Source organism: Colobus angolensis, unplaced genomic scaffold (genome assembly GCF_000951035.1).
Source record: "Colobus angolensis palliatus isolate OR3802 unplaced genomic scaffold, Cang.pa_1.0 Scaffold86, whole genome shotgun sequence".
In the NCBI taxonomy this organism is placed as follows: domain Eukaryota; kingdom Metazoa; phylum Chordata; class Mammalia; order Primates; family Cercopithecidae; genus Colobus; species Colobus angolensis.
This window is the reverse complement of record NW_012122487.1, coordinates 6,102,251-6,116,030: the sequence shown is the minus strand read 5'-3', so window position 1 is coordinate 6,116,030 and position 13,780 is coordinate 6,102,251. Positions and strand designations below refer to the sequence as shown.

General features: G+C 39.9%; 1 protein-coding gene across 2 annotated transcripts in view; it reads right to left on the bottom strand.

Moving 5' to 3' along the window:
- BNC2 (basonuclin 2) overlaps window positions 1-11,673 on the bottom strand; it is a 443,555-nt gene extending 431,882 nt beyond the window's left edge. For both annotated transcript variants that reach the window (XM_011930373.1, XM_011930374.1), the window contains exon 1: window positions 11,564-11,673. In XM_011930373.1, coding sequence (XP_011785763.1) covers window positions 11,564-11,608 — 45 coding nt within the window. In that variant the 5' untranslated portion in view covers window positions 11,609-11,673. The remainder of the gene's footprint in view (window positions 1-11,563) is intronic.
- Window positions 11,674-13,780: the final 2,107 nt, after the last annotated feature.

Below are 13,780 nucleotides of genomic sequence, written 5' to 3'. Positions count from 1 at the left end.
AAGAAACATGCAGTCCAGGCTGGGCACGATGGCTCATGCCTGTAATCCCAGCACATTGGGAGGCCAAGACAGGTGGATCACCTGAGGTCAGGAGTTTGAGACCAGCCTGGCCAACATGGTGAAACGACATCTCCACTAAAAATACAAAAATTAGCCAGGCGTGGTGGTGTGTGCTCTGAAAATATCAGGTACTCTGAAAATATCATCTCATTTAATTTCCACAACTCTGTGAGATATGTATTCTTTTTTTTAATCTCTAAAAATGGCAATAGGCAAGGTACAGTGGTTCATGCCTATAATTCCAGCACTCTGGGAGGGCAAGGCAGGCAGATCACTTCAGGTCAGGAGTTCAAGTCCAGCCTGGCCAACATGGTGAAACCCTAGCTCCACTGAAAATACAAAAATTAGTTGGGCGTGGTAGTGGGCGCCTGTAATCCCAGCTACTCAGGAAGCTGAGACAGGAGAATCACTTGTGCTCAGGAGGCAGAGGTTGCAGTGAGCCGAGATCACACCACTGCACTCCAGCCTGAGCGACAGAGTGAGACTATCTCAAAAAAAAAAAAAAAAAGCAATAATAAGGTCCAAAAAAGTAAAAGGTTTTGTCCAAGGTTATATTGCTAGGAAGCAGAAGAACCAAGATTCAAATGATAGGTTTATTCAGCTGCACAACCAGGCTTAAATAACTATGCCTTTCCTCTCATGAAAAGCCACCAAGGTACTTCCCAAGTGGGAAGCTTGTTACTCTCAGAGCATGTCATATTTTATTCCACACTGATGATATCTGCAGGTTAAGACTCAGTAAAGTTACTAATAATTTGGTCCTAGAGGAAAAATATTTCTCACAAATACAGATCATGTTATATATACAAGTGGTCTTTTTTGAAGTTGACAAACAACTGTTCAACTTGAAATGGGCCAAGTATATACAGGGAAAAAAAAAACACTAAAAGCTTACAGTGGGGTAGTATTCAATTGATGAATCTGAAAATCAAACAGCAATGGGAAAACCCCTAACTAGGGCAATGATAGCTTAAAAGGATTCGAGCAGGCCAGGCGCGGTGTAATTTCAGAACTTTGGGAGGCCAAGGCAGGTGGATCACTTGCGGCCAGGAATTCGAGACCAGCCTGGCCAACATGGTGAAACCCCATCTCTACTAAAAATACAAAAATTAGCCAGGTGTGGTGGCATGCACCTATAATCCCAGCTACTCAGGAAGCTGAGGCAGGAGAATCGCTTGAGCCTGGGAGGCGGAGGTTGTGGGAAGGAGGTTATAACAGCAGTAATTATCAAGTATTGTACCCTCCTCTACTATATATTAGGCTTCATATTAGACTCTATATTCTAACATTACCACCTATTACCCTAATACATACCTAAAATAGGCCTATCTTTCTTTGTAAATAGAAGAAACCAAGACACAGAAGTTAAGAGACTTGCCCACGGTCAGAGATCAGTTATTCAAATCCAAGTGAGCCTAGATGCAAAAACACAGCCTTTTAAATTCTCAGTGGTATTTAAAGTAGGGTTAGTATAGCCATCTCGAGAGAACTAGTTAGTTTCCCCCATTATGGCCTTTAAGGAAAAAATTTAAAAGAGAGATGGGCAGAAAGACGGCAATCCATTAAGAACTTACTGGGAAACTGCCTGAAGCTTATTTGAAGGCTGATTTCTGGAATTGGAACATTTTTAAAACACCAAAGTTGTTGTCATTTGCCCAAACGTGTCAAATGCAATAAAGCAAATTCACATCAGATTTTTTTTTTTTGAGACGGAGTCTCGCTCTGTCGCCCGGGCTGGAGTACAGTGGCTGGATCTCAGCTCACTGCAAGCTCCGCCTCCCGGGTTCCCACCATTCTCCTGCCTCAGCCTCCCGAGTAGCTGGGACTACAGGCGCCAGCCACCTCGCCCGGCTAGCTTTTTGTATTTTTTAGTAGAGACGGGGTTTCACCGTGTTAGCCAGGATGGTCTCGATCTCCTGACCTCGTGATCCGCCCGTCTCGGCCTCCCAAAGTGCTGGGATTACAGGCTTGAGCCACCGCGCCCGGCCTAGATTTTTTTTTAAAAAGGTGTGTGACAAGTAAGCAAAGATTAACGTGGTGTTGAATAAATGGAAATATTCTAGCTGAAACTGACTATTGTAGTTCAGAAATTATTATAGTCAACTATGTGGAACACTAAAATCTAATCAAACATTCCAACATCGTTACTATTCTATAAATTTGAATTTTTTTTAAGCCAAGAAAAATTACAGAAGTCTTGAACTCAAAAGTTCATACTATGAATTGAACTTAGTATTATTTAGGAAGTGCCCCTCTTCAAATTACTGTAATTGGTCAAGTAGTTTCAAGAACCTAGAAGATGGTTTTGTCTCATCAATGTAATGTCCTCCTCCACACAATGATTGAAACCATATTAGGCCTCTACATATCCAAGCTATCAAATCATTCTTCTTCATATTAGGAAACTGAGCTAAGTTTTCTGAATAGAATTAACTAAGGTGCTTTGTTTTATTTACAAGAACCATAGTAAATAGTTCATTAAAAAGCAAACAGTACTCTTACTAAACTCTCTTCAGTGATTTTCTAACCAACAAATTCTTTTTCTAAAATACCAAGTAGAAAAGTTTGCATGTCAAACATTATATATAAAATAGTTCTATAGTGACATGTAAGACTTACACCTGCCAGGCCAAGCACAGTGGCTCATGCACTTTGGGAGGCCAAGGTGGGAGGATCACTTGAGCTCAGGAGTTCAAGGCCAGCCTGAGTCACATAGCGAGATCCTGTCTCTACAAAAAAAAAAAAAAAAAAAAATTAAAAATTAGCCAGGTGTGGTGGCACATGCCTGTGTTCCTAGCTACCCGGGAGGCTGAGATAGGAGGATCACTTGAGCCCAGGAGGCAGAGGTTGCAGTGAGCTGAGATCACACCACTGCACTCTAGTCTGGGCAACAGAGTGAGATCCTGTTTCAAAAAAAAAAAAGAATTACAACTGAAATGTGTAACTTAACAAAAACAATTTAAAATCTACTCAGAAAAATTCTGATTGCCTTGATGTTGATAACTATAGTAATATTTGGTATCCAGGAGTTATTTCTTTTTTTAAACAGGTGATCTTTGACTACCCAGAAAGCTGAACTATGAAAGAAGAGAAATCTCAGGAAGTAACTTCAAGCTCTGCCGACTTGTTCTAAAGGTCTTTTTCCTTCTCTGTGGAGGTGATTTTGAAATTTCATTCAAATCCCTAACAGCTCCTACCAAATTATATTAGAATTGTGACCTTATAAGATGCCTACAGACAATTATAATTAATCTTAGTTTGTAGAATGGATTAATTGAATGCGTTTTGTAGCTCTTTGCATAGATTACACATATGTCCATTAATCAGTAGCGAGAATCTAAAACTAATTCCTGGAAAATCTACAAAGGAACCCAATGGTTAGGGGTGATAAGAAACTTCTGACACTGGTCCTTTGAGAATCAGTAATAAAAATAGGCTGTGACTGCTACCACTATCACTGAGGAGGTAATGTGTCTAACGACAGTGAGGAGGAAAATATACTATTTACCGACTCTTTTCCCTGAAGTGTTGAAGGGGTTTTTTTGGTTGGTTTTTTAATGTTTGGTCATTTTATGACACAACGCACAAAGAAACCGTTAAGTCTAAGGGCAGAAATTAAAAGACTTCAAACTTCTGGAAATTCAAAGGTCCCTTCTTTTGAGGCCCTGGGCACAGCTTGTTTGTATTCCTTCTTTCTACAGGCCACATATATGACACTCTTTCAAGTAAAATCTACTACAAGAAAATAAAGGGAGGGAAAGGCACTTGCCTGTCCTCAGTCACCTCCTGGCCCTGTTCTCCCTAACTGTTATCTCCTTGATAAGCAGTGGTGCTCTGAGGTGCTTTCATATTCTCAATGCTCCAGCAGGAGTGATGAATGAGAGGCCCCCTGGCACCTCAAACCAATGCTGTCACTTCTAGTCACTGCTCGGCCCAGCTAATGCCATGCCTGTCATGACAAGCACCAGCCACCTAAAGGCACCACACCTCTGCCTCGACAAAACATACCTCTGAAAAAAACGATGAGCCACAGAGGGAACCTGTTTCAGGTGTTGCCAAGGGAAGCCAAACTTGTCTATAAACAGCAGAGGCACAGTGAAAGAGAACCCAAAGCCACAGATACAAGAGGACTGTTAGCCTGGAGTGCAAATAATTGTTCTACTTCCTGTGCATAGATTGTACGGGAGGGGAGGAGGAAAAGGACAAACGAAGATACGGTTTGACCAGGCTAAACTGGGTTTAGTTGTCAGCCTAAACCTGCCATCTGGTGTTAAGATATAGAAGATCACACCCCAGATGTGTTCCTTCAAACAAATCACATCTTTTTTCTTACCCCCCACCTTTTTTTTTCTTTTTGTAAAGAGAGAGGTGCCTGCCAAAGATACAAATCAGTGAAAGTTTACTTTATACTAAAAATTCTCATTAATTTACTCAGCCGAATGAGTAGGTATGTCATTTATGCACTCACACCCCAAAAGCAACCACTTTTCAAAGATGGTACCTAGAGATGCTGAGCTGAAAATCATTTATTTGCTACTCATCAACCGTCAAAGTTGGGGCTATCCTTAGTCACTCAAAAGCCATTTCATCTGAAAAACAAAATTTATTTCAGTACAGTAGAGTTCTGAAATCCCTATTCTCCTCTTTATTTTTGTCTCAATATCTCATTCCACAATTGGAGTGGGGAAGGGTTATGCAGTGCTATCATTTGCACCTCATTACACTTGGGCTGGAGCTTTGAGAAAGCTGATATTCCCTCTAAATTTTTACAGATGCTTCTAGTTTACCAGTTCATGACTGCACTACTAGAAAAGACTTCCTGCCTCTAAACTGCTTGCTGGCATGTAGGCTGAATTTCAAAATCCCTGAAAAAAGTAAACCTTTGTGGTGTTCTCTTAACTTTCTTCCTGGGGAGGAGGAGGAGGGGAGGGTCACCCAAACCAAGCAAAATCTTTTTCTCCTATGGAGTGAGATTAAAGCTCAGAAACATTCCCTCCTTACTACTGACTCTTCATTTTGATTTGGAAATCACCTCACAAAAATGTTCATTAACTGAAAGTTATTTGTGGAAGGTGTTTTTCATTAGAAATTACGATTGTGACAAGTTCAGTAAATTGTGAAAATAATTCAACTACAGACAGCCCTTCACCTGAGCATAACTGTATTTTTTTTTTTTTTTTGCATGTGTCATCTGACAAACACTTTGGACAGAGAGAAGGGACACTTTCTAAACTAGCACCCCCCTTTGTTTAATGGTTCCAGGGTTTTCAAAGTTCAGGGCAGGTGACACTGGTCTGTTCCTAATCTTCACTGTGTTAGCAATGTTAAGGCTGATGACGAGGGACACAAATCCCCTGATGGAACTGAATGCATTCCAAGCTCCCCGACCCACTCAAAGCCATAATCCCCTGCAGCTGGATCTTACTTACCAGCATGCACAGCTAATACATTTTTTAAAAGCTAGTCACTGGTGACAAATGTAAACTGGACACAGCAGCCCCCCTTTCTCCTTACTTCACTCCCCCACCCCTCAATCTTCCCCCATAACCCAGAGACTTGCTGTTTCTGTGATGGATAGGACCTGCCTTTTAGAACCACCAAGCCTGTGCCGTATAGCTCTGCTCTAAGTGACTAGAAGGTTTTAAAAGCATCTTCAGCTGTCAGACTGTAACAAAAACAACAAAAAAGTCATCCTTAACACAAACATTTCACAACTGAGAAAACCCTCTAAGTTGCGATTATCACTGCCATACGGAGGTCCACTATTTATTTAGCTATCACACGCAGGAAAACTGTCTGGCACTCTTGCTGCTTGATTAAATTAAGCTGCTTGCCATATTCTTGGGTATAATAAATGCAAAAGAAAATTTTAAACTTGAGATTCTTTTCTATTTTTTGGACTCTCTTACTTTTTACTTTTGGCAGAAAAATGACTGAAATACAGTAAACAAGTAGCCCTTTATGGAGGGCAAGCATGTTTTCACCATGGATTTTGATCATCTACTTAGAAAGGGAAACCCCCAATAACCCAAGTGGACAATAGCTCTATGCTGGATCAAGTCTCCAAATCCAGGGCAACAAACTATGCAAAATAGCCTAAAGACAGAAGAAATGATGGATGGATGGATGGATGGATGGATACACAGAGCTATCTAAATAAGAAAAAAAATTTCTAAATGCTATCAAAATTCCAAATAATACAGATGACAGATTTTGATAAAGGGACAAGCTATCCACTTCACCTGATGCAGAAAAACCAAAGGTTAATGTATGTAACTTTTTTGGTTCATTTCAGTTCCCAGATAACCGGCATTAAGTGCTATGATTTAAGAGATGTTACCAATTAGACTTGGAGATAGCTACCACAACAGACTATAATGCTTACATTGCATTAGGTTTAATTACTGTAAAGTTACATCTGGAGAGGAAAACATAATTTTACAAACACTCTCAGCATTCTAACTTGAGCTCAGTCTCTGCACGATACATATTTGCCCAAGTAATTGAGGCCCTAAAAGGCACCACAGTTAATAATGTGTAACTAGGAGAAACACAAGGAAAAGTGACAAGCAGGTCTCTGTGAATTAAATTCACATGTAATTATGTGACCTTTCAGTGTTCTTCTAGTCTTCCTAAGAGCAGGTACTCCACAGCAGCTGCGACCAGCCTCAGTGGGACCCACTGAACAGGGATTTGACTAAGACGTGGAGGAAAGAGGTATTGTACTGATGGAGAAAGATTAGGACAATTGCTTGGGAGAGTCCAGCTCTGATTCTCCTACTTGTCACTCACTGTCATATTCCTAGAATCCGGAGAACTCAGTCAACACATGAGTAATGTGATCAAAAAGGAAAACTATAAACTCTGTTGTTCATGGCGACTTAAGTGCATTGGGTCTAAACCTAAAAATGGGGTGTGTGCAAAGGAGGGGAATTTGTGAGTATTGGTGAAAGATCAAGAAAAGGAGGTTAAGAGATTCTATGTGTACACGTGTATAAAAGAGTATCATGGTACATATGGGGAGAAGTGTGAAATATGTATAGCTGGCTACATTTTTCAAGACTGAATTAGAGTACAGGAATACAAAATCAAAAAAGAAGAAAAGAAAATGAGCCCCTATAATTTATACATCTCAGACTCATGATTAATGGCAACATGTATTTAGTTTCAATCCATATGATATGTCCATTAATCCAAAAAACATTTATTGAGGCATGTTTGTATTCTTTACAAAGTAATCAAAGATGGCAGTGCTTTACAGAATTGCCTTATGTATCTATTACAAGCTGCAAGCAGTATTACTACTACTACCACTAAATGATCTCAGGTCTAAATTGTCATGTCTGCAATGATATATTCACACTATAAAGTCATATAAAATCCTACACAAAATGTAAAAAGTACATCAGGAAAAAAATTGACAGACATAACCTGACATCTGCATGCTACTTAAAATGTGATAAAAATGGAGTAGCTTAATCACATCTTTTAATACCAAAATATTCTATAACTCTGCCCAATAAAAAAAAATCACAGGTTCAAATAAATTTGTTACTCCAGCGAGAAATATCGATTATATTTTATAGAAAAACCACAGCAAACAACAAATTCTATTTACCTGAACTTTCAGGTATCAATTCATAATACTTAAAAATCCTAAATGAAAATGCTTAGTCTTGAGTAAGCATAAATCCTTCCCATGAAATGAATATAAAATTAATACTGTCTCTTTAAGTTACAGGACCTGCTATAGTTAGGTAGTATGAAGCCAAGAATACGTTCTGAAGCTTAACTCTCAGGAGCAAACATTTTCTACTTGTGAAGTAAACTCTGTTGAAAGACAGCAGACTACGGTCCCACCAGTAAAAACAGGGAAGTTTTCAGCCAGTGACAGCTTTGCCTACAGAGAAAAAAAAAGTGTCACAGACTCACTTTATTAAACCATATGCTCATTGCCCTGTGAAGAAAGCAGGGTCACTAATTAGTTCATTCTGTGAAAGAAGCCCTTCCTGATCCCGTTGACTTTTGTCCCCCTGGTTAGCTCCAGCTATTTCTGTCATGCAACTTGAAAATCACTGGAGGGAGGAAGATCGCCATAACAACCGCTGAAATGATCTTGTGGAATGTGTCTAGTGGCACTGGAATAACCTGAATATGTGCTCCAGATGTGTCGGCTGTCAGGAAAAAAGTAAACACATCTGATGGACAGCGTATGACTAGATGGCCTCGAAGCGACTCCAGAGGCTGGGGCGCGGGGGAGGGGCCGCATGTGTGAGCAGGGGGGCGGCGGGGTGGGCTGGACAGAGCAGAAGGGAGGCGAGCCAGGAGCCGGCACGAGGCACCAGAGGACCTGGGGCCTGGGGCGGCCTGGGAGGACTGAGCGCGACTGTTCCGCCCGCGTCCCTCCCCTGAGTGGCCTCTGCGGGACTGCAGCGGCCTCTGCGAATTTCCGTCTGGCGCGGACTTGTGAGCATTTGGGAGCAAACTACAACATGAATGCTGAGGAAGGGTAGAAGAGAGGAGAGGGCGCAGAACGCTTTCTTCTTAAATATTAATGGCAACATGTTTTTAAAGCATTCTGTCGCTGTCTCCTGGCCCCGACTCACCCTTTACCAAATGAATGGTTTTGCTCTTTTGCTCCATATGCATACTCAAGCACTCTTTTTATTAGGTGACTGGGTGATTACATTCCTGATCCGAGTATGTTGTCTTTTTTGATGGTGGTGTTGTTCCGCAGACTTTCACAAGTTGGACAAGCGGGTTGGTTCCCTAACCCAAAACATTTTTTAAAAATATTTTTCTAATAAAATACATAGAAATGACTAGAAAACACGATATAGGCCAAAACACATTCTCACCTTAGTTCCTATTCTCAGGGGTGTTTGCAAAGAGGAGGATTTAGATCTATGCCCAGTGCTGACATTCACAAACAAAACAGCAATTCTATAAACATCTTAACGCACAGTAGGCACTTGTTAAATATTTGCTGATCAAAATATTTTTAATGTACAAGATTCAACTACAAATGCTACTTGGGTTCTACATATAAACAGTGGCAGGGATTACTTAAAAAAATAAGTAACCAAGCTTAAAAATACTTAAGAAAAATAAATGGGAAGTTTATTTCCCCAGGGGAACAAAAATACCCCCCTAAAGAAAATAAGAAACAGTATATTCACACTATAGTACACAAACCACCTACTTGTGCATGAATCCACCACATTTTAATGCCTATTTCTACTCCAATCATTTGTAGAATGGGACTTAAGTTTTACAGAATATGTATAAAAATCTTCACTACATTTCTGCTATAAATGCTTGTATCTGTGAAAAGCCAAAAAGGTTTGTTGAGAAATTTAGAATCTACGTGAAAAGCTTTTCAAACAACATATTTCATATTTTCTTTCAAAAACTCCACATAATTATATTTCAATAAAATATCTAACGGTTTTCCAACATGGTATAAACAAAAAACAAAACTGCATTGGAAGGTAATTATCTCTCTAATATACACAGTTATCACCTTGGCTAAAGCAAGGCAGTATTCACCTAGTGCAGTTGTCCCTCAGTATCAGGGTGGTAGGGATTGGTTCCACGTCCCTCTGAGGATACCAAAATCTTCAAATACTCAAATCCCTTAAAAATTGGTGCAGCACTTACACACATCCTCTTATACTTGAAATCATCCCTAGATTACCAAAATTTAATACAATGTAAATGCTATGTAAATATTTGATATACTATACTGTTGAGGCAATAAGGACAAGAAAAGATTCTATACTGAAACATCAGCAACAGTGTAACATTTTCTGGATATTTTTCGCATTATTTTTGATTCACAGTTGGTTGAATCTGCGGGTGCAGAACCTGTGGATACAGAAGGCCAACTGTATTTTCATTCAAGGTGACTGCCAACTTACAAATCTTGTTTCCATTTCTAAGTAAGTACATTTTCTTCCTTTGATAAAACTAATTTAGTGACTCAGATTCTGAAAGTAGATCACCAAAGGAAAAAAGAAAACCATGAAAATTATTTGAGAGCAGGAAATGGAACAAATCTTCAACTTACTCTTTACTCTGTAATTCACACATTTAACCTGGCAGAGGAAGACCCTAAGGATTCTTGGAGGCTGAAAGACTTAAAATTTGAGGAATGAAAGAACAGCAAGGGTGAATGGCACTGCTTCTGCCTTCTAGAAATTGGATTCCACTGGCAGCTGGCTGAATGAAGCCAGTAACAGATTCATGGTCGTGGAAAATGTTTCATCCTCTAAACGAAAACGTCATTATTTCCTTGTAACAGAAACTGTACTTCTTGACAAGTTAGACAACCTAAAATAATCAATGTCAAGTTCCAATGTATAAAATCTGTTGGCAACCTATAAAAAAGAAATAATCTGTGTATTTGCAATTATTTGCAGAGCCTACTTTATTATTACTCCAGTCTAATCTACCCCCACTCCCAAATTAAAAGACTTCAAAGGAGCTGACAGATTTCCAAACAAAATGCCAAGCATTTAAGCCAAAATTATCAATGTGCACATTTGTACAATGAAGTGCCAAATGTCTAAAAGATGGATGAGCTTCGATGACCACTTTCATTCACCTTGGTCTTGGCATTCAACCAATAAGCAAACAGTTCACGTATATTCAAAGAACTGGAATATATCTGTATTCATTTGTGCGACACTTACTTATCTATTTAAAATTTCTTACACAGAACTTGCAGTTAACTTTTATGAGAAAAATAGCAATTAATGCATTGGTTCTCATGTCAAATTCAAAATAATGGTTTTACAGTGAGAGGTTTTCTTGTTTGTTTTTTGGGCTTTTTGAGGGGTGGGGCAATGTTGGTTATTAACAGCATCACAAGGTTAGAATGAAATTAAACCTGGAGTAAACTTAGGAAGTATTCAAGTTCCAGGAGTTATAAGATACCCATATGAACAGATTTGGTGATTGAACTCGACACACTTTTGCCCTTAATCTACTGTCTGTTTTAAAAACTCAATCAAGTGCTCCTGGGTTATGGTTCCTCAAACCACCAACTTTTCTTAGACAATGTCACACCAGTTGCATCAAGCTCCACAGTGACTCTCCCTAATGCTTTTCTGTTTTACTCCACTGAGCAAATAATGGCAATGGTTACAACATGCATGGGCTATTAGATTTGCACTCCCACCAAGCAAGATTTAGGAAACTTTGGAGAGTTTACCCACAATTCTTTAACTTTATCTATACTTTACAGACTAGTCTTAACTATTAAGTTAAAGAAATCCAGAAAAGTTGAATCCTCAAGCAAAACAAAACAGAAACTAATAGGACAATCAGCAAACCAATCTATTAGAATTCCAGCTGGCTATGAGTAAAATACTGCAATGCAGCTTCCTGGATGTAGGATATTTCAACTGTCCATTTAGTAGGTTTCATTCATGAGCCCTTATTAAAATTACAAGGTAGTCTTCAAAGGAAAAATACGAAACTATTACATGTAGTTAAATACCAGTAGAAGAGAAAGTCTAGAAGGTTTTTTGAGGTCATCGGCCATGTGTCATGTTATCAAGGGAAAAGAAGCCATGAAGAAGCACAAAAATCCAGAGAAAACCAGGCAATCTATGAAACAGAACACAGAGAACACAACATGTTCTGCCCAGCTTTAGAGGCCTAGAAGAGCTCCTTTCAAGAACATAGCTATAACATTTGATCTGCTTACTATAATGTCATCAGTGTAGGCAACAGATGACATTAATTTCTGAAGACCTCCACCCCACTCGTGTCCTGACTGTAAAACAAGTGAATCAATGAATCCTAACCCAAGTTCTATACTAGACACAGAATATTCTCAAGGATCTGTGAAATCCTCAAGACAAAACATACAGCACATTAATTCCCAAAATACATATTTTCAATACAGCATTTAGAGGTAGGAAGGAGAACAAAGTGGTAAAGAGCTGAACAAAACCTGAGAGAAGTCCCTGAATCCAAATTCCTTCTTCTTTTTTTTTTTTTTTTTTTTTTTGAGATGAAGTCTCGCTCTGTTACCAGGCTGGAGTGCAGTGGCGCAATCTCGGCTCACTGCAAACCCTGCCCACCAGGTTCAAGCAATTCTGCCTCAGCCTCCCGAGTAGCTGGGACTACAGACATGCACCACCATACCTAGCTAATTTTTGTATTTTTAGTAGAGACGGGGTTTCACCATGTTGGCCAGGATGGTCTCAATCTCTTGACCTTGTGATCCACCTGCCTTGGCCTCCCAAAGTGATGGGATTACAGGTGTACGCCACCCCACCCTGCCCAAATTCCTTCTTATTACAGTCTAGGAATCAGTCTGACAGAAGTAAATCAATTCGCCCAATGTCATGTTTATTTGTATCTGGAGAAGAATTAGAACAAAACCCTCAGGAAAGTGATATGCTTCCTACAAATCCACCCTTCTCTTGCCACCACCAATTTCACTCCCTCCTCCCAAGTGACAACTGACCTATTCATCAGATGATAAGATCTTCTCTTAGAAGCACTCTGCCTTCAAAGAAGACCAAGATTAACAAACAAATCCAAAAACACTCTTATTGACAGTTTCAACCTTCTGTCCCTATAAGCATTTTACCAGGATCGTCAAAAAGTAAAGACCCACTTTGAGTGTGAACTCCATCCTTTTTCCATTTCCTGGAACAGCTGCTCTCAAGCAATGAAATGCCAAGAAGGATGAGAAAAAAACTAGCTTGGGAAGCCAAGAGCTTCGAGGTCATTAGCCTCAGAGCAGTAATGGTTGACTATATTCCTTTATGGTTCCTTTATCCTTAGTTCACTAAGGGCAAAGAGCAATTTTTTTTCTCTCTGATGTTTCTCAAGTGTTATCATCCTTGTAGGACCATTATGGGGGCCTGACATGCTGGGAACTGCTGGTTATTTGGCCACTTGCCATAAGGAATTATTACTACTGCACTTATGACAAATGGTGTCCCTGACTCCAGAAGGAAGACCACTCCAAAGGCAATGATGGTTGACTAAGTAAGCCCTTCAAGAAAATCATGTGAACTCAAACCCTGCTTAAAACTTCCTCATTTCATTTAGAATAGTAACTCTGGTCCTTCACATGGCCTCCTACCCCCTTCCTTCCCTCCATAGCCTGATACCAGCTCGCCAGCCTTACTCTACTATGTTCCCTCGGAACCACTTACAATGGCCTGTCCACACCTCCAACGTCCCAAGCAAGCACTCTCTAATCTGAGGCCTTCAGTCCTTTTGCAATACTCAGCACCCTCTACCTTACCGTCAGACAACCTAGTTAATTTCTCTCCATCCTTCAGATCTCAGCTCAAACAACCCTTCAGAGAAATCTTCTTTGACCCCACAAACTGCATTTGGTGGTCACTGCTTTATATTTTTGGATTCTGAGTAATATTCTATCTGGAAAATGAAGACTGGTCTCAAAGCTCAAAAAAACTTTGACCATCACTGGCCAGTTTAAAAAAAAAAAATCCCTTAAGGCAAAATAATTCTGATATTTGCAGTATTTAATTTTTACTCTTTTTTTTTTTTGAGACGGAGTCTCACTCTGTCACCTAGGCTGGAGTGCAGTAGCCGAATCTCAGCTCACTGCAAGCACCGCCTCCCGGGTTTACGCCATTCTCCGGCCTCAGCCTCCCAAGTAGCTGGGACTACAGGCACCCGCCACCTCGCCCAGCCAGTTTTTCTGTTTTTTTTTTGTTTGTTTTTT